Source organism: Hydra viridissima, unplaced genomic scaffold, assembly GCF_058129835.1.
Source record: "Hydra viridissima isolate aposymbiotic clone 2 unplaced genomic scaffold, HvirCarnegie_v1 scaffold_1, whole genome shotgun sequence".
In the NCBI taxonomy this organism is placed as follows: domain Eukaryota; kingdom Metazoa; phylum Cnidaria; class Hydrozoa; order Anthoathecata; family Hydridae; genus Hydra; species Hydra viridissima.
The window spans coordinates 25,903,427-25,931,321 of record NW_028324300.1 but is presented as its reverse complement, the minus strand read 5'-3'; the positions used below and the strand labels follow the sequence as shown (position 1 = coordinate 25,931,321).

General features: G+C 29.2%; 1 protein-coding gene and 1 long non-coding RNA gene across 7 annotated transcripts; one reads left to right on the top strand and one right to left on the bottom strand.

Moving 5' to 3' along the window:
• Positions 1-7,022: 7,022 nt before the first annotated feature.
• LOC149894112 (NACHT, LRR and PYD domains-containing protein 1a-like) lies at positions 7,023-20,731 on the top strand. Of its 4 annotated transcripts, none has more exons than XM_090097114.1 (6): positions 7,023-7,378; positions 8,375-8,671; positions 12,294-13,613; positions 13,708-13,782; positions 15,876-15,908; positions 20,013-20,731. In XM_090097114.1, exons 2-6 carry the CDS (start codon positions 8,380-8,382, stop codon positions 20,576-20,578), a joined length of 2,286 nt encoding a protein of 761 aa, XP_089953240.1. In that variant the 5' UTR covers positions 7,023-7,378; positions 8,375-8,379; the 3' UTR covers positions 20,579-20,731. The 4 variants fall into 4 exon arrangements, with proteins under 4 accessions (XP_089953240.1, XP_089953249.1, XP_089953233.1 ...); XM_090097123.1 differs by having other exon boundaries at positions 7,023-7,387; XM_090097107.1 differs by lacking the exon at positions 7,023-7,378 and adding an exon at positions 7,394-7,649.
• Positions 19,995-27,674, bottom strand: LOC149894111 (uncharacterized). 3 transcript variants are annotated; one of them, XR_016455611.1, is made up of 5 exons: positions 27,528-27,674; positions 27,330-27,384; positions 26,117-26,441; positions 25,497-25,708; positions 19,995-23,860 (listed from the first exon to the last, which is right to left on the bottom strand). It is a non-coding gene; the product is annotated as an uncharacterized LOC149894111 (long non-coding RNA). The 3 variants fall into 3 exon arrangements; XR_016455605.1 differs by having other exon boundaries at positions 19,995-22,839; XR_016455604.1 differs by lacking the exon at positions 19,995-23,860 and having other exon boundaries at positions 23,872-25,708.
• Positions 27,675-27,895: the final 221 nt, after the last annotated feature.

Below are 27,895 nucleotides of genomic sequence, written 5' to 3'. Positions count from 1 at the left end.
TATATATATATATATATATATATATATATACTACTGTTATCAAAAAGTAAGGTGAATTTTTTTATAAAATGAAAAATCTTTATTTATTCTTCCAAATCTGTATCGTCCCCCTCAAAATAGTCCCCCCCGGCCCCAATGCACTTTTGCCAACGTTTTTTCCAGTCTTCGAAGCATGCCGAAAAGTCCTCGGTAGGGATAGCCTTCAATGCGCGTGCCGATTCACGTTGGATCTCTTCAATGGACTCAAAACGATTTTCCCGGAGTGGTCTCTTGAGCTTTGGGAACAGCCAGAAGTCACACGGTGCTAAGTCGGGCGAATACGGTGGTCGTGGAGCAACATGGGTAGAGTTTTTGGCGAAAAACTCACGAAGAACCAGTGCTGTGTGCAAAGGCGCATTATTGTGGTGCAAAATCCAAGAGTTATTGGCCCATAAATCCGGTCTCTTTTTGCGAATAGCTTCACGCAAACGTCGCATAACGCTTAAATAATATTCCTTGTTGACAGTTTGGCCAGTTGAAAGGAATTCGTAGTGCACGACACCACAATAATCAAAGAAAACAGTCAACATGACCTTGATTTTTGAGCAACTTTGACGTGGTTGCTTCGGTCTCGGCTCGCCTTTTTCACGGTATTCACTCGATTGGTCGGTTGTTTCAGGGTCGTATGCGTAGACCCAAGTCTCATTGCCAGTAATAATTTGTTTGTAGACGTCTTGATAGTCAGAAAGCATTGCTTCACACGTTTTAACGCGACGCTCTTTTTCAAAGAAATTGAGAAATTTCGGCACCAAACGTGATTTGAGTCTTCTGAGGCCTAACTGATCCTTCAAAATCGCTTGCACCAACCCAAATGATATTCCAACTATGTCAACAAGGTCTCGAATGGTTAACCGACAATTTGCAAGCACCAATTCTTTGATTTTGTTGATGTGGCGATCATCAATCGAAGTCGATGGTCGTCCGGAGCGTTCCAAGTCATCAACACATTCTCGGCCTTCTTTGAAGTCTTTGTACCACTTGTAAACATTTTTTTGAGACATAGTTTCTTCACCGAAGGCCTTTTGCAACATTCGATACGTTTCAGCAGCAGAAATATCATTCCGCAAACAAAATTTAATAGCACTTCTTGCTCAACAAAATTAGACATCGTGAAAATAGCCGAATGCACTTTTGGTACTTCAGAAACAAGCGTAAACAAAAAAAAGTAATTATGAGTTTGACATGTAATTTGGCGCAAATGTTAATGACATTCCTACCAACTTAAAAATAAAAAAGATTGGACGATTCGAATAAGGCGGGAAATTCAAAATTCACCTTACTTTTTGATCACAGTAGTACATATATAATATCAACTTTATAAAAAACTGTATAAAATACTGTATACTTAAACTAAATTAATCAGCACCATTATTCATCATTGTTTTTAATAACTCAGTCAATTTTTTTACAACAGCTGTATCTTAGTTTCTATTTTGCTTTTATATTTTGTTTCATATCAAAAATTTTTAGTGATTCTAAAGAATGTTAAACAGAGAAAAACAATTCATTTAAAACAAAAAAAATTAATTGTGAGCTTAAAATATGTAGAACTTTAATAAAAATTATTAGAAGAAAGAATACAAAAAAAACAAAAATTAACTTAAATATGAAAAATTATATCATATAAAGGAAATTAATTATTAACATATGTACAGATAAAGATCTAGCTGCATTATCTATTATCTAGATAATATCTAAACAAGCAAAAAATTAATAAATCAATTGACTGGATGATTATTGTTAAAACAAAATGGATAAAAAATTATGATAAATTAAATAATGATAATCAATACAAATCAAGTCCTATTTAACGAAAATTTATTACTAGAATTTAAAATATTACTCCAATAATATCACAAAGGATGTTTTCAAAACCAATCGGAAAGGTTTTTCCAATTCATTTTGATGTATATAAACATTCGACAATTACCATAATCTTTAAACTTATTTAGCTGCTCTTAATAAATTTATGTAAATTACTTGTTAATCCAACTTGTGTCCATGCGTTTGTTGTCATTGATTTATAATGTATTTCGAATAATAATAATTTTACTACAAAAGAATTTAATAAATTAATTTCTATTTCTTCCAAACAAATCGGTTAAATTCATTTTGTCAACAGTCTACTAAAGACCACTGCTGATTTTATTAATTTATTTATTTTCAATCTAAATCTTTTTCTTTCTCGCAATATTTTCATTTTTGTTAAATAAACATTTTCTTTTTCTTCATTTCTCCAGTTTTATTTATCTTTACTATACAAATTAAACATGCTATCAGTCAAATTTCAATGTGTTGTATTTAAGCAGGATTCATCCTCCTATAGTAAAATAAATCACATTTCTATATAATTATAAAATATACTTGAAAATAATTTTTTTTTAGTTATATATGCTGTCAAAATGTATTTGGCAACTAAAAGAAAAAAATATTAACTTTAAATTAAACTGGTCTATTCTAAAAACTGAGCCTACCTATAATAACATATCTCAAAAATGTATATTTTGTTAACAAAAAGTTTGAAATTATTACATATTTAGATCAAGAAAATTTACTAAATAAAAAAAACTGAACTTATTTCTAAATGCTTATTTTCATAAAATAAGTATCTTTTAAAAAATTATTAAAACAAATGAAAAAACTTATTAACCAAATTTATTTAATTCTAAATACCAATTAAAAATTATATATTTATATATATATATATATATATATATATATATATATATATATATATATATATATATTAGGGTGATGACTTTTTGATTTTTTTTCTCAAACATTATTTCCTGTAGCACGAATGAATGAACTTTTGCCTATTAATGACTAAAATGAAGTTTATTCCATTAAAATATTGAAAAAGGTCAGGCACAAACCACTTTGAAATGTTATTTATGAAGGCATTTTAGTATTTTATGTAATTGTATTAACAATATATATATATATATATATATATATATATATATATATATATATATATATATATATATATATATATATATATATATATATATATATATATATATATATATATATATATATATATTGTTAATACAATTACATAAAATGCTATATACTGTATATAACTGAAGTCATTAAACCGACTTGTATAATAATTTATGTAGCAGATAAAAGTATAGAATTTTCCAGAACGTCACAGTGACGAAATTGTTAGGGAAGCTTCTGTAGAGTTCTAAAACTTTCTTCAGCTGTTTTGCAGTCTGCTAAAAACTGGTATATAAACGAAGTGTTCAAAGCGGGTAGATGAGTTTTAATTATCTTAATTTGGTGTCAACAATGTTATTGCCTCATTTTAATTATTGCGCATTCTCTTTAGCTTAAGTATAAAGAGATCCTTGTATTATTTGTTAAGTTACATTTAACTATTTCGCAAATTATATTTGAGCGTATAATATTTTATTAGTGTCAGTCTTTTTCATTTTCTATAATCGGTATTTGCTTTTTTTGAAATAAAATATATTAACAATAACAATTCAATTGAAAACTTAATAACAGTTTCTTTAACTTATTACGTAATTAATATTGACGTTAAGGCCTTTCCTATTTCAGTTGCTGAGTAGAAGACAACATATCGTTCAAGAAGAGCTCTTCTAACACGGAGAAGAACAAGGAAGCCTGGACAAAGAGCTTAGTCCAGTATCAAGCACCTTCAAGAAGAGGCAACGTGGCAATATATGAAGCACCCTTGAGCGAACGGAGTCGCATGCCCCTGAAAAACCACGTCATTGAACGCTTCAAATTTCTTGAATCCACTGCCAAAGAATGGAGAGAGAGGATCGGTTTAGTTTCTGTAGACCTTAAAGACTTATGGAGCAAAACGTTGAACTTTCCGCATGTATCTGATCAAGCTATTTGTGCAAAACTAGCAAAACCTCTGAAAGACTACGAGCGCTGCAGAAAAAAACAAAACTTTGATTTATTGAATGAACTGTTTGATATGACCAAGATGAAAGGCGAATGGTTGTGCAAAGAGGATGAGAATCTCTACAAACTGCTAAGAGCAAAGAGAGCAAAGGTCACGTTGGTTACTCAACTGGCAAACCTGCTAGTGTCAATACCATTCACCCATCCAAGCGAAAGAGGGCAATTGAAGCGACTGTGTCCGCACTTACCAGCTTAGCACTACCTGATTATTCCAAAAGTAGCACGGACTCATCCGAGAATAGTGCAGACAGTCCTTGGGAGGATGACAATGCAACATCAATGAGCAAAAGGAAGCATAACCCAACAGGCATTGCAAGACGTCTTGTTACATGCTCAAAGCTGTTGTCCCACGGAGCAGCAGCGGTGTGCCGCCAGCTTTCTGGTGAGGGCATTGAAATTCCAACCCCATGTCAATCAGCAATCCACAAGGCTATCTACACGAGAGCTGCTCAGGCGAAGGAAAAATTGGTGAGCACGCTTCATCTGGAGAAGTGGAGCATAATTAAGTTGACTGCGCTAAAATTGAAAGATGGGAAAGCTCAAACAGTTGCAGAAGGACTTCAGGATGTGTTAAAGGAGTTCAAGCTGTGGGGATCAATTGTGATGATTGTTGCCGACACAACAAACGTGAATACCGGTAAGAAGACAGGCGTTGTTGTTCGGCTGCAGCAAATCTAGCACCATGTGCTAGTCCACGTTCTTCGCGTTGTCATGGACAATGAGCTCCATGGGTCTACTAAATCACCAAACATCGAGTATTTCTTTGTGCAGGATTTGACAAACAATTACGATAAATTGAAAGCAGCCTTCAGCAACGGTAAAACCAAGATTCAAAGAAACAGGCGGCTGGAGAAATGACATGAAGTTTATTTACCACCTCACTCGTGTCTTCCGTCACACAACTGAGAGGAATGAGATCTCCTTCGTGAATTTTAAACAGATTCCAAACATCAGCAATGCACGCTGGAACTCTCGTGCCATTCTAGCCCTTCTTGCGTTTGTTTTAATGCCAAAAACTCAGATTAGGTTGCGTAAAATCTGTTCATTCATTTCTTACTCATGGGCTGATCATTGGTTCAGCAATCAATTGAAGATTTTGAAGAACTATCTAAAGCTCGGAATGACTACCCAAAAGCTCTCAATTGCTTGAAAACCCACTGGAAAACAGATGACTCTCCAATCAAGATTGCCCGAAGTAACCAGTGCTGCGAGCGTGCCATCAAAGTTATGCAAGAGTTTCACGATTCCTCCCGCAATAAGGACAACCTCCCATTGAGATTCATCCTCTCTAATGACATTATCGTGAATATTTGAATTCCTTGTGCGTTTGATGATCCTATATAATGTTGTATACATGTGACTCTACAGCTTGTGTTCAATATTGTTTCTGCTTACAGTGACTTCAACAATTTGGTTAAAAAGCTAATAAATAAAATTCTTAAAATCATTTTGTGCGTGAGGTTTTTTTATCAAATCGCCTTGAATGTAATATTTTATTTAATCTTAAATGAAAGCTCATCCAGCTATGATACAGGGAAACGAGGTTGTATAAAAGTCATCACCCTAATGTATATATAATGAACACACGCTTTATTTTGTTTATTAGGAATAACTTCCACCGACAGAAACAATTCTGTTTATGCGGTCATCAAAAAGCCTTTTAAAACAAAGTCGCTAAGTATTACCGAGTTCTCAACACTTCAGTGTTCGTTGTCGAAAAAAATAGTTAAACGTCGGATTTTCTACCCTTCCTTCTGAATCAAAGTATGAAAAAACAATATAATTCAATATCGATGTCTTTTAGCTTTTAGATAACTAGAAAAGTTGTGGTTAGCAATTTAAACCCTTATTTTTTGAAACATTCATCTTTAAGTTTAAGGACAATATGTGTCATCCACCATATTTTTGTCAATAATATTTTTTTCAACTTAGCCCAGCTTTTGCAAAGTACTATTCAGCTTAGACAACAAATTTTCAAAAACAGTTTTTTTTCAAAAAATTTTATTTAAACTTTTATATATTTCGCTATACTTTTTTTAGTCATTTTAAAATTATGCACGCCCATCTCTTATAGGTCCATGCTAAGTTTCAGTTTTTTTAAATTGAATATTATTGCACATTAAATATTTAAAGCATAGAACAATCTTTTGACACACTAGGTTTAATGGATAACGCTGTTTAATTTAATGGATAAGCAACTGTTAAACAAAGCATTGCTTTACAACAGCAAAGTGAACAATTCAAATTTGATTCATCTGTGTATAATACACGGTTTAACATTTCTTTCGTCCAATGATTATGCTGTTTTGCATATTTAAGTCCTTTTTCTTTATTTTTACGACTTAACAAAGGCTTTCGAACTGCAACACACATTCTTTATCCAGCTATTAGCAAATGTCGTCGATTGCAAGATGAGGAAACGTTGGTACTAGTTTGTATGTCTTGGGCCAGTTCACTGCAGTGATCTGGCCCAAGACATACAAACGAAATCACGATTTCGCAGAGGCACATTTAAAAACACTTTATGTCATGTTTTGTAAGCTTTGGAAGTCTTCCACTTCGAGTTTTATCCTCAGGAAATCCCGTGTTTTTAAATTTTTTATAACTTCTCTAATGACTGTCCTTGAATACTTTGTTTTTTGGACAATATGTCTTTATAAAGGACAATTATTTTTGTTATGTTCCAGTAGTGGAATTTTACCCATTTTAACGCTTTAAACACAATAAACACAATCATACAAAAACAAAAAAAAAACAAAAAAAGTAAACACGTAGAAAAAGTTGATGTTCTTAGAAAAACGAAAAATGATATTAAGCACAGAATATTTACGAAATGTCTTTATTAACGGTACTATTATCTTATATGAAGTCTTCACAAAAACTAATAAACAAAAATGCAAGAGCAAATTAAAAACAAACGAGCTGGATACGAATTGGGTATTTTATATCTTTGAGACATGAAAAATTTAACACGGTTAACTACATTTTTTATAAAAAAAGTAACTTTCCGTTTTGATGAAAAATTTAACACGGTTAACTACATTTTTTATAAAAAAAGTAACTTTCCGTTTTGATGAAAACGTTCAACCTGCTCATTTGTTAAAACGTTCAGCCTGCTCATTTGTTATGCGAAAAATTTGTTAACTAAGTATTATGGTTTAACGTCCTTCAGTGGATTGTCTTAAGAACTATCACATCTACTCCGTCTAGAAAAGACTCTAAAGACCGTATTCCTAGAGTTTGCCTCCCAATTAGGCAGTAAACTTATGCTACCTGGTCAAATTGGGGCTCTCGTCTATTTCAATGTTTTGTATAGGAATACAAAACCAACAAAATAATCGATTAATGGAAAATACACAGCTCCTTAAATGTAGCATGATGTTTTCACTGGAAGGTGATAAATGTAAAGCGAAAATTAGTAAAATTTGCCTCGTTATGTTGTATAATAGAATAAGCTTCATTCGCGCTCAATTAAACCTCGAGGTTTACGAAATCTTAATTTTTTTTATTATAGGAACTATCCTCAACTTACATTTTTTTTGGAAGAATTTTTTGTCGATTAAGAAATAGAAATCACTTTCGACTTTCTAATTCTTAAGCGTGGACAATCGCTTAATTTAAATCAGCGTTTGCTTAGGTATCACATTACCACAAGAATTTTAGGGGTAATCACTTCTCAAAATATGACAATATTTTAAATAAAATACATGTACTTGTGTCATTCCATCTTTTGCCTCTAATAAAGTATTACCATTTTTATTGATTTACTACATGTTCGATTTTGGTTGAGGCTTCTATATATCTTTTTCTTTTTCTGTTAATCATACTTTTCTGTTCATTTATTTTATTTGATATGACCTTCAAAAATACAACTTATTATTCTTTATATCAGTGGTATAAACCAAAACAGTTTTATGCTGTTCAATTTTTATTGTATATTTATATTATAAACAGTTAAAAATGGAACTGTTTTATTTATATTATAAATAAAACAGTTCCATTTTCAAGAAGTTTTTCATATTTAAAGTTATTTCATATTAGTCGTCACTTGTTATTGTCTTTTTTGCAGCCTGTAAACACAATACTGATGGTTCTATAGGTTCTTTATCATTCAACCCCCTCAAGCTCCCTTAACAAACTTTACAGTAATTTGCAAGATACTTTTCACTCTGCTCTTCAGTTTAAATGAAATTTTTGAGTGAACAGTTTAAATGCCATACTTTGATCCAAATCTAGTTACCAATTTTTAAAAGTTCTTGGAATTCTTTAATTTGTTTTTACTTTATACTTGAATCTGAACTCTTTTTGGTAAACAACTGTATCAACAATTTTTACTTAAAACTGTTTTAACTAAATATTATTATTATTATTATTAATATTCTTCATTTAGGATAAATGATGTTAGAACACCAATCCACAATGGACGACATTCTTTACAGTTCAGCATTTATGTTAGTGTTAAGTAAAGAAATTGGGAAAGACTGGTTGGATTTAGGGCGTTTTTTATCTGTTGGAGATTCTGCCCTAGATGTTATAGATCATGAGGAAAAGAATTTGGGCGAAAAAGTATACAGAATGTTATGCCTGTGGAGAAACCAGCAAAAGTTTCCTTCTCTAAATGCCTTAGCAAGTGGGTTGAAACTGACTAAAAGAGTTGATTTGATATTTATGATTATAGAAAACACAAGTATGACCTTACTTGTTTTTTTAACTAAAAGTATTTATTTAATGATAGATTTTTATTACAACTTTTTGATGAATTGTCAGTTTGTTTTACTTTAGCTAGATAAATTTCTGACAATGTATCCTCAAAGCTCAAACCTTTATTATTTTAAATTTGAATTAAGAAGGTTTTGAAACACCTGCATTGCTATCACAGTTGATAACAGTTAAAATATCAATTTATAATTGTTGTTTTTTTTAAATTTGAATAAAGTTTAAGTAAAGATTTGTTAGTGGGTCATTTCACATTTTAATTTTCTTTTTGAGACTATTTCTATCAGAAAATTTATGTAAAATTTCATCAAAAAATTGAGCGGTTCCCAAGATACCTCAATTTTAATTTTTACCGGGTTTCCCAAAAAAATTTAGTATTCATGACATTTTTTGTTTTCCTTTAAAAATTGAGAAACAACAATAGAAAAAATATAGTTTTGTATTTAGAAAGGTTTTTTGATACGGAATTTAAAAATCATACTTAGAATGCTAAAAATGTCAATGAAAAGTGCTTAAAAATTAACAAAACAACTTTTTTATTTAACCCAAGTTTTAGATATCTTAAAACACCCCAGTTTAAAATTTTTTGTTATTTATAAACTTACTTGTCACAAATAATTAATGAGGAAAAACAACAGAAATATTTTGAACTATAATGTCAATAGTCACTTTTTTCAAGAAATTACTAAAAAGTGTAATAACTACTTGAAACTTTTTTTAATGCATAAAATTAGTGAAAAAAAATACAAGATGATGGTTGATGGTTGATGGCTATATACATGATTTTTTAAGGTTTTGAAGATACATGTTATTTTGGTTGTTTTTGCAGTAGTTCACAATTTTTTGAAGCCAGTTAAGTAAAGCAGATGGACATTTTAGGTAGAAAACTTATGTTAAGAGTCAGTTTCTTCTTAGTTGATTTTAGGTGCAATACCAGTCCCACAGTTATCATCATAGACTCCCGCTACATGACCTCCTAAATTGACAGTATCAGGTTGAAACATATCTTGTTACTTATTAAGTTTGTGGATTATTGTCCAGTCAGTATATGTATTACACCTCCTTGCCCCAACCCTGTTATCCCAAATATCTATAAACTGATGAAAGCTACAATTACCAGGGAAAGTTGTTACACCATTGTACCTATCGTTGTTTTTAAGCAGCAATTGTAAGTGTTATCCTTTTATGTAAATGAAGTTAACATCTTTGATTTTCTCAATACAAAAGACAAATATGGCTTCTAATGTGAGAATTTGGTTTCTGTAAGGTTGTTTTAAACTTTTTAATGTTGTCAACCTTTTTACAAATAGTTTTTTGCTATTGAATATTCAAATAAACTCCTTATAACATTTGCTAACATTTAAAAAACAAATACACATCAATATCACATTTGGTCAAAAAAACAAGACAGGATATGTTTTTCAGTTGTTAAGATAATTGTCACACCTAATTTTGTAGGGCTTCTTAAAATATTACATGATTATTTTTTTCTTCTGAAAATTCTATTAGCCAAATTAATATTTTACTAGAACTCAAATTTAACACTTAATCAGGACTCTATTTATAAGTTTTTTTTGTTAACTTCTTGAAAAAGTGGTTTTGAAATTTAGTTTGAAATTTGTTTATAGTTCTCTATGTTTCTATTATTTTTCTTCTTTTTTTAGAAGATTTTTTGGGAGAAGGATGTTTTAAAGTATTTGAACCAAAAGTTGGGATATATAAATTTTCATTTTCTTAGATTTAATACAACTGCATGTAAAAATACATAAAAGCTATACATGAGGAGCATTCATGTACATGTAGCAAATACTCCATTCAAGAAAGTTCAAATGATTCTACTGATTTCAGGAAATACAATATTTTAAATACTTTGATTCATCAGCTCTGTTAACAGGTTATGATTGCAATACAATATACTGGGTGAAACGGGTGGGTTGAGAAAAATTTTAAAATCATTTATTTTTAAACAGTTCAAGTTCTTCACTTAAATTTTTAGATAATTATTACTTTTTAACTGTTATTTAATTTTCAATTTTTCTAATTTGGCTAGCATACCATTATCAACAGTTTTGTGCAATTTTTCCTTGATCCCACTCTTATCTCACTTCATCTGGATACGTATCTATATTACCTGTGTAAAGTCCACATTAACAGGTAATCTATCACAATAGAATGTGAGATACTTTTCATTGTCCATAACAATCATATTATCTGACCCACATAGATGATTTACCAGCTTTCGATTTTTTTTTGACTTTTGAGCTAATTGTTCAAAAAAGTTTTTTTTCACATGTTTGGTTGTGACTTGATGAAAATTTTTGGGCTAGTTTATGCAAACTTAAACCAGCCTAATTTTTCGCAGCTCTTTTCAAAGTTCAAAGTTCAAAGATTCTTATCCTTCCACACCTTTGATTGAAAATCTTTATGTTGCTGTTTAATATCTTTACCTTCCCTGTATCTCTTGATAGTATTGTAAATAGTAGTTTGTGAAATGATTTACCACAGCAGTATCTGTATCATGGGGATTTTTTACACGGAAAGTTTTTGTTTTTTCTTAAAATCTCTCTTTCTTGAACATTAAGATAAATTTTGAATTGAATTTTTTAGACGATATTCCAAAGTTTTTGATGCATGATTTAGATAATTACAAATAATTCCACGTGATTTAAAAGCGTTGCTAAAAAAACTTAACTTTTATCTCAATCTACCCATACCACCTATTGTTCTTATAGCTAAGAAAACAGAGAAAGTAATAAATGTAAAATGGTCTAGAATATTTGAATTTTGAAAATATTTTTCATAAACTACTTTTTTGCACAATGTTGCTAAAATCTGTTTGCGCATATTTTACAGATCTAGGGGTTTAAAAAGTTTTTCAAAATAACTTTTAAAATTTTTTAAACTAAATACACTTTAGCTAAGATATCAATTGAAATTTTAATTGTTTCTTTTTATGCTGATCTTGCATTTTTTCTTATTTAGTTTTAATGTTGTTTTTGTTTTTGTTGCTGTTGTTGCTGTTGTTAATTACACTTAACTTTTCATCACGTAAATGAAAAACTATAATATTAAAAAATACTCTTTTTTTAAGCATAAAACTGAAATAAACAGTAAAAGTACAATATAAGTGACTTCAGTGCCTAAAAGGTTACAGAATTTTATAAATTTTTAATAAAAGTGCAAAAAAAAGTTTACAAGTGCATGTTATTTACACAATCAAAAAAAAGTTGTTACAGAGTCCTTAAAAAAGGATTTTTTTTGTTCTGAAAAAGGTTTTTATAAAATTTAAGTCTCACATTGACTGTTGTAATATCTTTACTTGTATACTGTTTAATTAAAAGAACAAGAGTAGTGCAAAAATAAGATATAAAAGATAAATAAAAAAAAGGGCAATTTATGTTATGAAATGTGAAATAATCTAATTATAGTTATTTTTAAAATTAACAGATATTGATTCATTTTAAACATTCAATAATATTTTAGCATGATAATAAATTATACATAAATTTTTGTTCTTATTTCTGCATTAATAATAAAAAACATATATATTTTTTTAGAACTATGAAATAAATTTTTTTTGTGTTGTTTTTCAGAAATGTGTGAAACCCTGAAAAAATTTTATGTTAAATCTTATGGAAAAATGGATGAAGTTGTGCACTATGTAAAAAATCAAGCTAGAATTGAACTTTTAAATAAGTTGATTGAAGTGACCAAGGTTAATGAAGTGGGAAGAGATAATGTAAGTGCTCTTCAGCAAAATTTATTTCTACAGAAGCAAACAACTAATGAACCCATTAAGCTTGATGAAGTGTTTTTGAAAGAACAATCCTTACTCTTAATATCTGGTATCATTGGAATTGGAAAAACATGGTTGCTCAGAATGTGCTTACTTGACTGGGCCAGTGGTTTTTTATGGAAAAATGTGGAACTGGTCCTTTATCTTGAATGCAGAAAGTTAAATCAATATCAAAGTATTAGTAATATTAAGGACCTGCTTAATGTTTTCTATGTAGATATTTTTCAAGAATTTGATGTTTGTGAACATTTTTCTATATTGTTTGTGATAGATGGGTTGGATGAGTTTGCTTACTTAGATGAGTTAATAAATCACAATCCCCTAAATCCTAGCAAACAACCAATTGTTAATGCATTAGCAGAAGCATTGAATACTCAAAAACACAAATGTGTTGTTACTGGAAGAGTTGGAGCTATATGGCAATACAAAGATAAATTGACAGAATGTGTAGACAAGTTAAACATTCAAATAATGGGTTTCAATGATCAAGGAATAAATGAGTATATTAAAAACTTTTGCAACAAAAAAGAAACCATCAAAGGTGTTCTTAAAGAATCTCATAACTGTAAAGCTATGGCATCTGTCCCCTTTTATCTATCAGCAATGTGTTTAGTTATTGATCTAAGTGATTCTTATTCTTTCTACACTATGACTGAGTTGTATTGCTGTATTTTTTTATACTTTTTTCAAAAACACATTTGTAAAAGCAATGAAACAGTTCATAGGATGATGCAAAGTGAGAGTAACAAGCAACATATTTTAAGAGTTTGTAAAGTTGCATGGGAGTTGTTCAATCAAGGTAAAGTTATTTTATCCCAAGATGAAATGAAAGGTGTTGTGAATGACTTTGATGAAGTTGAACATGAACTTTTGGGTTTCATTGAAAGAGTTGAATCACAACTTGGTTGTCAATATCAGTTTGCTCACCTTAGCTTGGTGGAGTTTTGTGCTTCAGTTTATGCACACATTTATATGAGTCCTGAGGAGGTTATCAGCAATAAAAAGTTGCATAGCATTTTGCCTACAATCTGTGGACTGGCAAATAAAAATGAAAGTTGTTTTGTAAGATTACTTGCTAACTTGAAGACTTTAAAGGAGGAAAGTAATTCCATGCTTGGTAAGTTCATAAAAAGTATTTTAAAATTTCAAAAACAATTTTGTAAAAAACAATTTTGTACTTCATTTTATAGTCATATATTTGTTATTTATAGTGAAAATTGGTCGCTCATTTGTTAACTTTTTTACTTTTAACAAAGAAGGGAGTTCATTGATTCATGCTGTGTTTGGTAAGTTCTTGAAAAATATTTAAAATTTTGCAAAATAACATACTTCATTATGAGTTTAATTTAAATTATTAGTTTTTATTTTTTGTTTAAAATAATTATTAAGGCTTATAGTTTTTCTCCTCTTAACTTTTCTCATAAATTTAAATATAAAGCATTTTTATTATATTTGGTACTGTTTTTCCTGATTGTTTTAAATTATTGTTTTTAGAATAAATAGAAAAATGACTACGTAGTTAAATATTTTCATTGAAAATACAACTGGTTATTTTCAATTACCAGTTGTATTTACAGACATTAAAAAACAATGTGTTTACTCAAAAAAATCAACTCTCAAACTTTATTTGAGTGCACAAAGAATGTAAAAACTTTTTTTCCAGTAAAATTTCTTGTAATACATTACCTGCAATATCTCTGATGTTCAAATTAAAGAAATTGTTATATTATTCTAAATACGTTAATTGTCTTGGTTGAATTGAAAACATCAAAAGACTTTTTAAAAAAGTAACAAAAGAAAGATGGCTTTCAAAAGCTTGCACTATTTAGCATACATAATGGACTAAAAGTTAGTTGAAATTAATGTAGAAATAATTAATACAGTAGATGTCATCTCAATCGTTTGAAGTTGTTATAAGTACTTTTGAGTCATTTTTAACACATTATAAACGGGTAGCGAAATAGACTAAACAGGTGTGCGTAGCGGGCAAAAATTCGCATAAAACTACGCGTTTGAAATCTAATATGCGGTTCATAAAATAGATGAACTGATGTATACAAAAACATATTTTAATAAAAATTAATAAAACTGCAACAATTTTTTATAATGATATAATATAATATATTGTTTAAAAATATTTACAATTTATATAAACTAATTAATTTCTAAAAATTGTTTTTAAAACTAATTAACTTATTTAAAACTAATAATTTTGTACTGTGTGGTACTTAAAAAAACATTCTCCTTTATGAAGAGGCACTTTGCAAAACTCGCACATAAAGTTTCATATGTAGACCAATCGTGTAAAATTACTTTGTGCCGCTTTTAAATTAAATTCATTCAAACGGGTAAAAATACCCGACCCGCTAATTGACAGCAGTCCGCAAAGCATGTATTTTTACCCGCCCCGCTTGTAATGTGTTAATATAAAATTTCAAATTGCAACCTGCATTTAGATCTTTTAATTTTTTTGTTTCCTTCATAATTAATAAAGGGGAAGTATAAATTAATTTTATGTTTCACTGAAGAATTTTTTTTCAATGTTCATTTACAAAACTTAATAATTTATCATTCTTTGAAATGTTAACAATTCCCCAATTTAAGATGAAATAAATCACTTTGTTATGTGAGATTTGACGTATTTAACAGATTTAATTGTCTCCCCATTTCAATTTTTTAGTGTAGCTATTAATTTTAGTTTAAATAAATTTAGTTTAAAATTAAAAAAATGTAGTTATAATTATTACTAGTGAAACAATAGTAAATAATATATAGAAGGAGGGCATTAAGTTAACTTGAAGACTACCTAACTACCATTACCTATAATAATAGTAATAAAAATAGTCATAAGAATAATGATGATAATAATAGTGAAAGTAAGAATGAGAATAAATGATGGTAATAGATGATGAAAATAATAATAATGATGATGATAATAATAGTGAAAGTAATAGTAAAAGTAATTAAAATGATAATAAAGATAATATTAATAATAATAATAATAATAATAATAAATTAATGATAGTAACAATAAAAATAATCATAATAATAGTTACTATAACAATAATATTGATTAGTATTTAGATTGTTATATAAAACTGTATCCAGTGAAAGTGTATGATTGAATTACTTAGGTTACATTACGAAAGCAAAAGTAACCTTTAATATTAATAAGTTAACTTTCCAATGTTTTTTTTTTTTTTTCTTTTTTCTTTTGCATCGATAAATATAAATGTATTTTAGTTAGTTATATTTATATGCATCTTTGAAAGCATTACATAAATTATTTAAATTTATTTCTCCTTCCACTTTTTTTTTTTTCATTCCTAATTGAACAAGAAGTTCGAATAAAGTTTTATATACTGTGCTTTTTTTTAAGCCTTGGTACCAAAAGGAAATGATTCTAATAGTGGTAAGAACAATTTTTATTGTTAATGGAAATTTTCGTAAATTTCTATATTATGTCCTACCCTCCAAGATTTAGGGAAGAAGGGAGAAAACACCATGCGCATGAAAAATATTCATTTAGAATTTAAACTATCATGAAATGTTGTTTAGTCTTTGGGGAATGCATTTGGTTATGTTTGGGTGTTTTTGATTGGGTTTTTGGATTGCCCTCTATTGCATGAGAGTGTGTGGTTCAAACACTCCCACACAATAGTAAAGGCAGCTCAACATTGTTTTTATCTTCAAATTCATTTAGTGATTTTGTTTCGTTCTTTAAGTCATGCTTTTCTAAAACAGTATTTACCAGTTTAAAAAAAAGCTCGCCATCAAACAAACCACAACAAAACGAAAACCTGTTGACATCAGGGACCAAAGCAAACGCTTAAATCCATAATAATTTTTTAGCAGGAAAAAAGCAAATATTTGTAGCTAATAAGGTGTTTATGAAAATCCCCATAATGGCTAGTGCAATAAAGCTCTGATTATCTCCAGCAATTTGACCTTCACATTTATTTGCTAATCTAAAATAGAGACAATCAACATCTAACAAAATCCTGCCATTAAAAAAATGCTATGTATAAGTTATTGCTTTGTGAAGGTGGTTAGCTGATGTTAGCAGTCGTAAGAGAAAATAAGCAACAATTTCTCATTATAGATCCATTGTTGTGTTGATATTTATTGCTGCATACAACTTGGCTTTAAGTCCATTAAGTTTTAGTTACAAAATATACGAGTTTTTGAAATTGCTAAGAGAAAGAATGACTTGAAGATATTAGCCCAAGGATAGTAGCTACTACTTTTCTTCTCCTCAGCGAAATCTCTTGTTGTTTATTCATTTTTAATGCTGTCTTGTTTTTTCCCTTTTAAAATATTTCTTTTGATAAAAAAAAACAACTTAACTGTTTAAAGAAAATTAAACCAACAAAAGTATTGCTTCTTTCCTTGTAACTTCGATTTGCAAGCTGAAATTCACAAATAGGTACACACTGTTTTTGTGTGTGTGTGTGTGTGTGTGTGTGTGTGTGTGTGTGTGTGTGTGTGTGTGTGTGTGTGTGTGTGTGTGTGTGTTTGTATTAGTAAGTTTTTTAGCTTAATTTTTTTTTCCGGGAAATGGCAGAAGGGTTTAAATGCAACTCACAACATACTTATATAAGAAAAGAATATTGGCAATCTCCCTGAAAATCAAAAAAAAAAAATTTTTAATATATACATTCTTACTTCATAAAAAATTTCAAAACGGAAGTCATAACATTATGATCATCAGCGAATGTTAAAGGATTTCAAATGCCAAATCAAGCTTGGTCCACATGATTGAATTCCCAAGGTATCTTACATAAACAAGAGTTCTCTAAGCCATTTGAGGCATGTTAATCAGTCCTACACAGAAAAGAGAAGAAAGATAACATTGCCTATTCTTTTTGATTTCTCTTTAACCAGAATTTGGCTCGAAACATAAAGGCTGTAGCTAATTGATTTCTGACTCATGAAACTAAATGAAAAAAAGGCTATTGGAGGACAAGAAATGTTCACAAAAAGGAGTAAGAAAGATGAGTTTTGGCTGTATGGCTCTTTTGGGCAAGGGGTTGCCGCATGCATGCAAATATTCTACTCTCAGTAAAAATCCTAAGCTAATTGCCATACAAGATAGTAATGCAGCTGAACAAATATTATGAACCTTGTTGACAAAAAAAGGATGCAACACTTGAAGAACTATCAAGATTTCACAATCAAAGGGTGGAAGATCTCTGAGAGTAACACTGGGTATATTTTTTGTCAAGCTTATCTTCTTTTAGGCCATCAAAATTTTTATGTTTACCTCATATATTTTTGCAACACTTAGTTGCAAAGTTCAAGTATTCAAAAATTTCCTGCAAATTAAGAAATTTAAGTCTAGCTCAACATAGGTTTTTCTAATTCTGTTATCATTCAATTGGCCGAAGCTCTTAACAAAGGATCAAAATTACGAGCTGCTCAAATTTTTTTTTTTTCTTAACAAATATCAGATTGACACATTGATGCCGGTGACAAAAGTGCAAGCAAAAGCAATCATCTAGTGGTTCATTGCAACTGTCAAATTCTGAAGAGCTTCTTCTCAAACGAAATGTCTTTTTTTGATTACTTGGTCAAACTTGGAGTTGATGGAGGTTGTGGTTTTTTGACTACTTGTCTTTGGATTGTTGAATTGACCACTGGGAATGATTTCTAATCATCAACAAGCAAAAAATTGATTACGCTAAAAACAGCACTGCAAGGAAACAATGGTCATGAGAATACCCATATATATATATATATATATATATATATATATATATATATATATATATATATATATATATATATATATATATATATGCAGTTTGCAATCCTTCTATTCGCTTTATGATCACAAAAGTGATACAAATGTGCAAACTAAGATCTCCTGAGTATATATAGGGTATTCTCATGACAATTCAACAAAGGATACTTTAGAGCAGAATCGTGATTGACAGAACGCGATGTTGCTTATAAAGAAACATTTTGAAAATAGCGGAATTGTATGGTTTTACTGTGACCTTTCATCGCTCAGAACAAATGACTGATAAAATACTAAAATATCGTTATTTTATCAATCATCCTTTTGATATCAGGGTATCGAAACTAATAGATTTTTTTTATTGCTCTTGCCAAAGTAGTTGGATCTGAAAATCCTGTTGTAGTTTTTGAACAAGTCTTGAAATAAATCATTAATTTGATCGTCGTATTACAATGTTCTGAAAAAAACAAATTTTGATTTGGGGGTCGTTTTCTAAATACAAAAAGTGTTGAAGCATTAAAACTTAACTTTTAAAAGTTTTTTAACACCAAAAAAAAGTTACCCTTTGAGAACAACCATTTTTATACTCCACAAAAAAGAACAAAGTCTGTTAACAATGATACTCTCATTGCAAGTGAGAATAAAAAAACATTATACTTATAAATATCTGTAAATATATAATTAATAAAAAAAAAGCAATTAAAATTTTTCATTTTATTTTATTCAAAATGCGTTTTTTAAATTGTAATAAAATGCCGAATCAAAACTTACATCATTAACGATAGAAGTTGATCGTCTCACATTCCATGTTTAAGTTTTAAATTTTAACTTCTCTAAAAACTCTCTGAGCAAACGGATGTTTTTCGAACGAGAGTGTTCTCGCAGGAGTTGTGTTGTTTCATTGATGAAAATTGCAAACTTATATGTTTTTTTTTTTATTTAAAGATGTGATTGAAGTGTTTAAAATATTGTTGTTATCTTGTAATTATTTTGTTATCTTGTAATTGTCAGAATCATTTTTGAGCAGAAAATAATTTTAGAAGTTGGGATTTCAGAGAAAAAAATTATAAATTTGAAAAGCTTGGATATATTTTTTTTTGTAAAATAAAAATGATTTTTTTGATATATTTTTTTCTCCTCAAAACTAAATTAAATGTTTCCAAAACGATGATCATAAGAGAAATGGATTTACGGTATTTAAACGGTACTTTTCGTGTTAAATTTCCGATCGTTTTCAAAACTTAAATCGATTATTACCACTTTTAATTGGCATGTTTTCATTCTTTTTATTTTTTTTTGTTTTTAATGCAGATAAAGGGAAATTGAAGCATTTATCTTAATTGAAAAACTAAATAATTTTTCACCAACGAACGTCAACGTCACTTTAAAGACAAATTACGCGCTCTTCTCGTGTTTTTGACTAAGCTTCTGATTGGCTTACTTATTATTGTTTTTTTTTCTATTGGTTGAGACGCAACATAAGTTTGAAAACAGTGTACGATAAGATTTAACAAAAAATTTCTGGATTTCGTGAATTATTTGTTTAATAAATATTACGAATTAATAAAATAATTGTTGATTTAGTTTGATCTTTTTGATTATTTTAATCGCTTCGATAAATAAATAATATTCAGTTTACATTTTTTTAAAATAATTAACATGGATATTATTTATATATATCATTTTGCTTTTTTTTTTTTTTTAAATATTATTAAAAGTAAATGTTGCTGTACATAAATAAATAATGGTATTAATACATTTATTTTTCTTCTTCAGATGATTTAAGTATGTTCATGGAATGCTTCTTTGAAGCGCAGGCGTCGATAACAGCGGGCTTAAAAAGATCTTTCGATGAACGAGAGTGGAAGGTTGATATACGCGATGTAAAAACTGCTCGGGAAGTTTCACATGAGAAATACTTCATGGAGAAATTTATTGACTCAGGATTCAAGTTGGATGAAATGCATGTTTGTAAAAAGATTTTATCGGAAGATGAGGAAAAACTTGTCATTTTATGTTCGACCAACGTTCGTCGTGTCCACTTATTTCATCCAGTGAAGATCGATAGGTGGAGTCCTAAATACAAGATTGAAAATCTGCGGGTAGGCATCAGTCATACCCTCGTATCAAAGAAAGAGTTCGAAGATTTCGTCCTTCCGTGGATTAGACTTGCTGAAGAATTAATTCTTGAACTTCACGACGACACGAACTTCATTGAAGACATTTGTGAATGGCTTCATGATTCGGTCTTCAAATTGTTGTTAATCAATTACCGTGGAAAAGAGTTTTATAACATCGAAGAGTTTAAAATAAGGAACACGAAAAGTTGTTTAATATGTTAAATACAAATTCAAATGTAAATATCTAAAAGGTGTATGTAATACAAGAGCTATTTATGAAATGAAATATTTAGTAATCATAGAAATAAAATAAATTTTTCTTTACATTGTAAAACGTGGAAGAGTATGAAAAGAGTTTCATTTTTGTTTCGAAAATTTTTTTAATTTGAACCAAAGTTTGTTGCTTATTAAAACAAAACTGAAAGAAATTTTTTATAAAATTCAAAAATGTTTAGTTTATATATACAAAAAATAGATTAGTTTGGCTAGTGTTGTTGTTGTCAATTTTCTGTCAAATGTGTTCTGTCAATTAATTTGCAGAATGGAAAGTTTCCTTTAACCTCGACGAAATTTTTAGTTTTATATATACAAAAATTAGGTTTGTTTTCTTGTTGTTGTCGATTTTCTGTCAAATATGTTCTGTCAATTAATTTGCAGAACGGAAAGTTTACTTGAACCTTGATAAAATTGAAAGAAAAAAAGATTTAGAATTTGGAAAATAAAATAAGAAAATTTTAGCGAACTTTTAATTGCTTCGAACGGTGGACATGTTTTTTTTTTCTCGAATGAGGATCGAGAGTTTTTACAATTTGTATTTGTAAAAAAAATTGTTGAATTTTGTTAAAAATAGTGTTTGCATTTTTGTTTTGAAAATTATTTTAAAATTTTGTTTTGAAAATTAATATTTAAGCCTATGATAAACTTTGCAAAATCATAATTTTTCAATTGAAAGGTATGCATCTAAGTTTTAAACGTTTTTTTAACCCCTATTATTTATTTAGCTGAGTTTTGAATGTTAATACAACTATACTATTTTGGGTCGATCATATAACCGTAATCTCAGGGTAATCTCAGGGTAATCAGGGTAATCTCAGGGTAAAAATCTGAAATCAGAGATTTTTTTACGCTCTTTTTTACGCTCTTAAGTTAAAAAAAAAATTGAAATCTTGTAAAAATCTTACAACAAATTTTTTGTGTAAATCCACTCCCAATCATTTACGCAGATATTTTCAGCGTACTTTGCAAGTTTGCTCAAATTTGTAAAAAATATATCTGAGCAATATGTTTTCAAATGCCTGTTTCTAGATGTCTTTAAAATGTTTTAATGAAAGTAAACAAGATCTAATGGGAATTTTCTCAAAATAAGGTATTTAGAATGATCAGTTATAATTTTGTCAAAAAATAATTGATTATTCAACAAGAAGAACTTTGATTATGCTGTTGATGCTCCAAAGCCTAACAAAAGCGAACTCCGTAATATAACTTTATCCATGTTCTTTTATTTTTACTGCAGAAAAGTTTTAAGCTTTATAGACCTGTAATATCTAATAAAATTAAAAATATATGAATGGAAGAATAACTTAAAACATTTCTCACTTCAAATCCAAACACATCTTTCTAAAAGTCAAAATAAAGTTTTAAAATTACTATTTTTTATGAACTTACCAAACACAGCATGCTGCAGCATTAAGCAACCAACTAATTTTTCTTTTGAACTCTTCAAGTTCGCAAAAAATTTCATAAAAATATTTTTAATTGGATTTAGTGGATTTTGATTGGCTCATCAAAGTTAACTCATCGAAGCCATCTGCCACAAATTAGAAAAATGTTCGATAATATCACACTCTTTAAAAGTATTTTTGTAAAAAATATTTAGCAGCTTGCTTACGTTATAGATATGTTCTACACTTTGAGATATCTTACTGCATTCAAGATGAAGCACAAGATTAAACTTGTGCTTTATCTTGAATGTAGAAAGTTATAGCAAAGGTTTAATCTTTGTGTTTTGTAATAGAAGAAGTTCTTTTTAGTATTTGCCGTTTGAGATCAGAATCTTCTTTTTCTTCTATATAAGTTTAGTATTTTCAGTGGATGGTATTTTGAGCTTTTTCTTGACTTCCTCAGCATTTCAAGCCATTTCAAAATTTGTTTTAACAACCTCATGTTAAAAACTTGCTTCAACAACCTGTATAAAAGTTTTTAATTGAGCATAAGTTTCCACAATAAACATTTTTTGAACAACCAAGTTTTTTCTGATTTCAGCGATGCCATGCTTATTAAAACTCAATTGCATTAGTGGTCATTTGTCTTTGAAGAAACAACTCTTGCTTAGCAATCTTCACATTTTCTCGCCATAACTGGAACTAACTAGTTTAATTTTTACAAACTTGTTTAAAAGTTCAATATTACTGGGACTTATCATATTGTGCTCAAGTTGATCCATTTTTCTCTATGATAAAACATAATAAGTATTCCATAGATTTCTAAAAGAACATAAATATGAACGTTAAAATGGTGCAAGTTCAAAATATCTGGCCTTATTTACCTTATTTAATGCACCAAAACAAAATAATCTTTCAGTTAACTTTAAAAAAAAGTGAACTTATTGCGTACGTAAAACTTTAACTTAATGTCAAAATTTGATTTTGATAATTAAATTGCATTTCTAGTATAGTTTGTAGTGTAGAACTTTTATCTTTTGTACTAAAACTAGTCATAGTGAAAGGAAAAGCAAGGATTAAAAATGCTTCTCCAAAGACGAGAGTTAATAAAAAAAAAAAATTATTTTAAAAATTAAATAATTTCAGAAAAACACTTTTCAAGAAGTTGTTTTCTTTGAATTTTTTTCCAACTTGCAATGACCTGAAGAAAAAAAAAAAAACCTACAAAAAATCACCAAAAATGGAGCAATCAAAAAGCTAATTAAGTAATTGTTCTTAAACTGTGTAATCTGTATTCAAAATGCAGATTTCAGTTTTTGTATGAAGCAGTTTTCTTCTAATATTATGAAGTTAAATACTGAAAATTTAATTCGAAAGAAAATTTGATTGTCATTTGGGTTGTTGCTCTACGAACTATTTGGTGCACCACCTTATGAATTTATTGCATTAAACATGGAATCTTGTGGAGAACGTTTGACCATCACAGTTGTATTTAATAGGGAAAAGTTGTAAGAAGGAATGATGTACAACAAGCTAAATTTTGTAGTACACCATTCATTCTCATAACCTTTAGAGAATTCTAAATGCAAGTTCTGCAATCTGACGTTCTGCATCTGACGTTCAAAGTTCTGAAATGGACGTTGTTGTTAAAGTTTTAGGAAAGTTTCAATTTTAGACTTTTCTCTTGTGACATGATCATGACCTACTTGATCAAAAACATGTAGCATCATGGTCAATTCGATCAACAACATCATCCACATCATTAAAACTAGTGTCATAAACAAACTTTTTCCATCCTGATGCCATTTTATCATTAAAGGATTCGCTACTTTTGTATCTATTCCTAAATAAAAATTGTAGTTACCTACTATACTATAATTAATTCAATCGATTTTATAACTTTGCTTTATTAGTTTTCAATAAACATTTAAATGTGTTCAAATAAACATTTTAATGTGTTTCAGTATTAGTTTAATGTTAAAATACAGAGGTTTTACTAAAACATGAAACCATTCTATCATCAGCATGAACTATTTTGTTGGGGAATAAGTTCGTAGCGGTTTTATATTTTATTTTATTTTACATCGATTTTTTTCTGTTTTACAAAGTGTATAATATTCATTCGATAGAGCTCTTCATGCTCTACAAAACTGTGCTAATCGTCTTTATGATTAATTTAATTTTTTATTACTTTTGAGGGTTAGAAATGGAATTTCCAGGAGGTAAAAAGAAACATTTTCGACACCTGCTCTTCATTGCTTTTCATCGAGGCCAAAAGGCTGCTGAAACAGCCCGGCACATTTGCAACGTATACGGAGGTGTCATAAACGAGTCTACAGCACGGAAATGGTTTGCAAAGTTCAAAAATGGCGATTTTGACGTCGATGACACACCCCGCAACAAAAGAATTTAACGAAGAGCATCTCAAAGTACTTTTGAAGGAGGATGGTCACCAAACAAGTCGTGAATTGGCCTAAAAAATGAATTGCGATCATAAAACGATTCTCAATCATTTTTATTCAACAAGGTCAGACCATACTCCTTCAGGACAACGCCAGGCCCCATATTGCACAAGTTGTCAAAGCTACACTCCAGGAGCATGAATGGAAAGTCCTTCAGCATCCGCCGTATTCCCTGGAGCTTGCACTCACAGATTAACATCTTTCCGCTCCTTTTCGAACTATATAAGAAGCGTTACTTTCGACAATGAAAAGGACCTTAAAAAACTGGATCAATAACTTCTTCTATAACAGACCGGACGGTTTTTTGCAAAACGGTATCGACAAATTGGTTGAAAAGTGAAGGTGGAAGGAGGTTTTAAACAGCAACAAAGAATACATAATTGATGAATACATTGTTATAACTATTCATTTTTGTTTGAATAAAACTCTTTGATAAAAATGTTACGAATTTATTCCCCAACCCAATACTTAAAAATGAAATAAGTGGCTCAGAACTGCTTTAATAAGGTTTTTTTTGAGGAAAATATCTTCATGCATAAATGCCTAATATAAAGTTATTGGTACTAAAAATTTCGAACTTTGGTTTGCTTATTTGTATCTTTTGCTGCGTTTGTTTCAAGACTTTTCCAAAAGTCGAGATGCAAATGGAAAACTAACACTTTTATGAAACATTTGTCAATTAATTCATTAGTTTGTTATCATGTCATTTGTATTAATTTATGTATGTAATCATCACTATTGTTCATATTAATTTATGTATGTAATCATCATTATTGTTCATAATAATTTATGTAAGCAAATCTTGTGAAACTGGTTGCTTCTAAATATGTTATTACATTTTTTTTTTTTTTTTTTCATTTACAGAAAAAAATCCAAGCAAATTATTTCTTTCGTTACTTATAACGAGTTGGTTTTTTTTTAGTTTATAAAAATATCTCGTCCCTAAATTCTAAACTTGAAACTAAGAAATGCGCATTATATTTTTCAAGACAAAATTTTTTAAAACTAGGTCCTTACCTCTTTGACAGTTGATTTACTTCAAGGAAAGAACGCAAAGAGTCTGAAGAGATCTTGCACTGTACAAAAAAAATTGTCAGTTCGTATTTTGAGTAGCGATTACTCCTAAAAATGCTGCGGTCATGTGATACTTAGGTGATAACTTGAGTGACAGCTCGATGTTCGCACTGTTGTTTACATGAAGCGGAAAAAACGCTGTTATTATCCCGATGCTACAAAAAAGGAAATCCAAAGCAAAGTAAACATTCAATATTTTACAATTTATCAAAGGACTGTAATAGTTCCTATTACAAACAAGGTTCACATAATAGGGGAGCTATTGTTTCGTAAAAAAATCTCCCACTTGAAATACGCGCAAATGTAAACAACTAAAAAAGGCAGGTTTTTGATGGCGCTAAAAATAATATCGTTGAGGAGAGAATGACGTAGAATCAGAATTAGAATTTTGAGGTGTTTCTTTTACACTGAAGTTTAAAACCACTACCGGTATTTAATTAACATGTAAACTATAAATGTATGAATACAGTGGTGTCAAACGGCCTATGGTCAAAAATTTTGTTTGTCCACAAGATGCTTTAAATTTCTGACAAAAAATTCTTGAACAAAAATAATTTACAAACCCAATAACTGCTACACATATACACTTATTATGCTTCAACCACTGTCTGTTTCACTCCTTAGGATAATCGCGTAACACTATGGTCAAAAATTAGAAAAAACAAAAAACAAAAAAAATCCAACAAGTTTTTTATCTTTTGTTTTTTTTTAAATAATGTTGAATAAAAAATGCCTACAAAAAAACTTTAAGCTCAAAAATTTTAAATAAATGTAGTCCTTTAGAACAATAAGTAGCAAATTAGCATTTGTGAAAGGAACTCAACTACTTTTTATATCTTTGCATAATTCTCCTTGGCTAACAATGTTCTATGTCCTTGGTTTCACAGTCTAAAAAAAAAAATAAAGACTTTTATTTTAGTAGAGCACCACATTATCAATAAAGTAATATAATTTTATGTAGTAATTTAATCTCTTTCATTATACATTTGTATATATAAAAAGGTCTTTCGTGGTTTTCTGAGCTTTGCAATGCAAATTGAGGCTTTTATTTAAGGTAATAACAGACCAAACACTGTTGCAGGGATTGATGACATGCACTGCAGAGTTAGCCTGGAACTTCTTGGGCTGTATGCAGTCCATTGGCGTACGCAGAAAAATTGGTGCTGCACCAAACTTAAAAATATGATTTCTTCAAAATATGGACGTATGAGGACAAGCTTTTTTAGAATTAAATGTGGTGATCCTAGAAGAATTAGTTTACAAAATTTAAGGTTGTAGTTTTTTGGCCTTTTAAAGTTACTAATTAAAATATCAAATTTGAATGAGTTTTTTCAAGCAGCTTGTTACATACTTACTGAAAATTTCATTGATTTAATAATGATAGTTATTAATTCAAATATAATTATTATGACAAAAGTAAGTTATTATCTAATGAAAAATCTTTTAATGTCTCTTGTTTGTATAAATCATTGATAAATTTTATGTAACTTTTAAAGTGAAGAAATTTTTTTCATTTATTTTTTTTTTTAAATGTAAACTTTTCAGAATCTTAAATTATTGTTAACAAAAATATTAAATTATTTTTTAACAAAAATAAACAAAAAGGAATTTTGTCAATTTGTAATAAAAACATGTAAAAACAGATTTTTGAATATTTTTGTTTTTAAGCCACACTGATAGTTTTACTGTGCAGGAGATGGTAAGCCAATTCTGTAAAAGACTTTTTCAGGTAGCCTCTTATACGAATACTTAAGGTTTTAGGAGAATTGGCTTTACCTTAAAGTCGTCCATCATCAATGCGAAAATAAATTTTCTTCTCCTTCAGCTCATTCTATAATTTAAAAAAAATACAATAATGTGAAAATAGTGCTTAAGTGTTAAAAATATAAAGACCACACACTAGAAAATGTGGGAATCGAAAATTGTACGATCATATGGCAAAATATTAAGCAATAAAATTCAGAAAAAAAATACCTAAATTAAAGCTGCAAATAAATCTACTTCAGCTCTATGCTCCACACTAAACAAGTGGTTTACGGGAACTGGGAATTAGATAGACAGAGTTGACTAAATATAAGTACGCTTGCAACATTTTCGGCAAAAGCTATCGGTATGGAATGCCCGAAGATGAATTTATTGACAACCAAAAAGTGAATAAACTTTTTTAATTAAATATTTACAAGTGTGTGATGTAACACAAAAAATATATAAAAGTGGAATGACGTCACTTTTTTTGAGTATCCAGTTTGCTCAGGTGCTTGTATTCTTGCTAAGACGATTATGACTACTCTCTAAGTTTTTCGGTAATCATTTTTGATCTGCACAAGTATTAAAATAGTTTT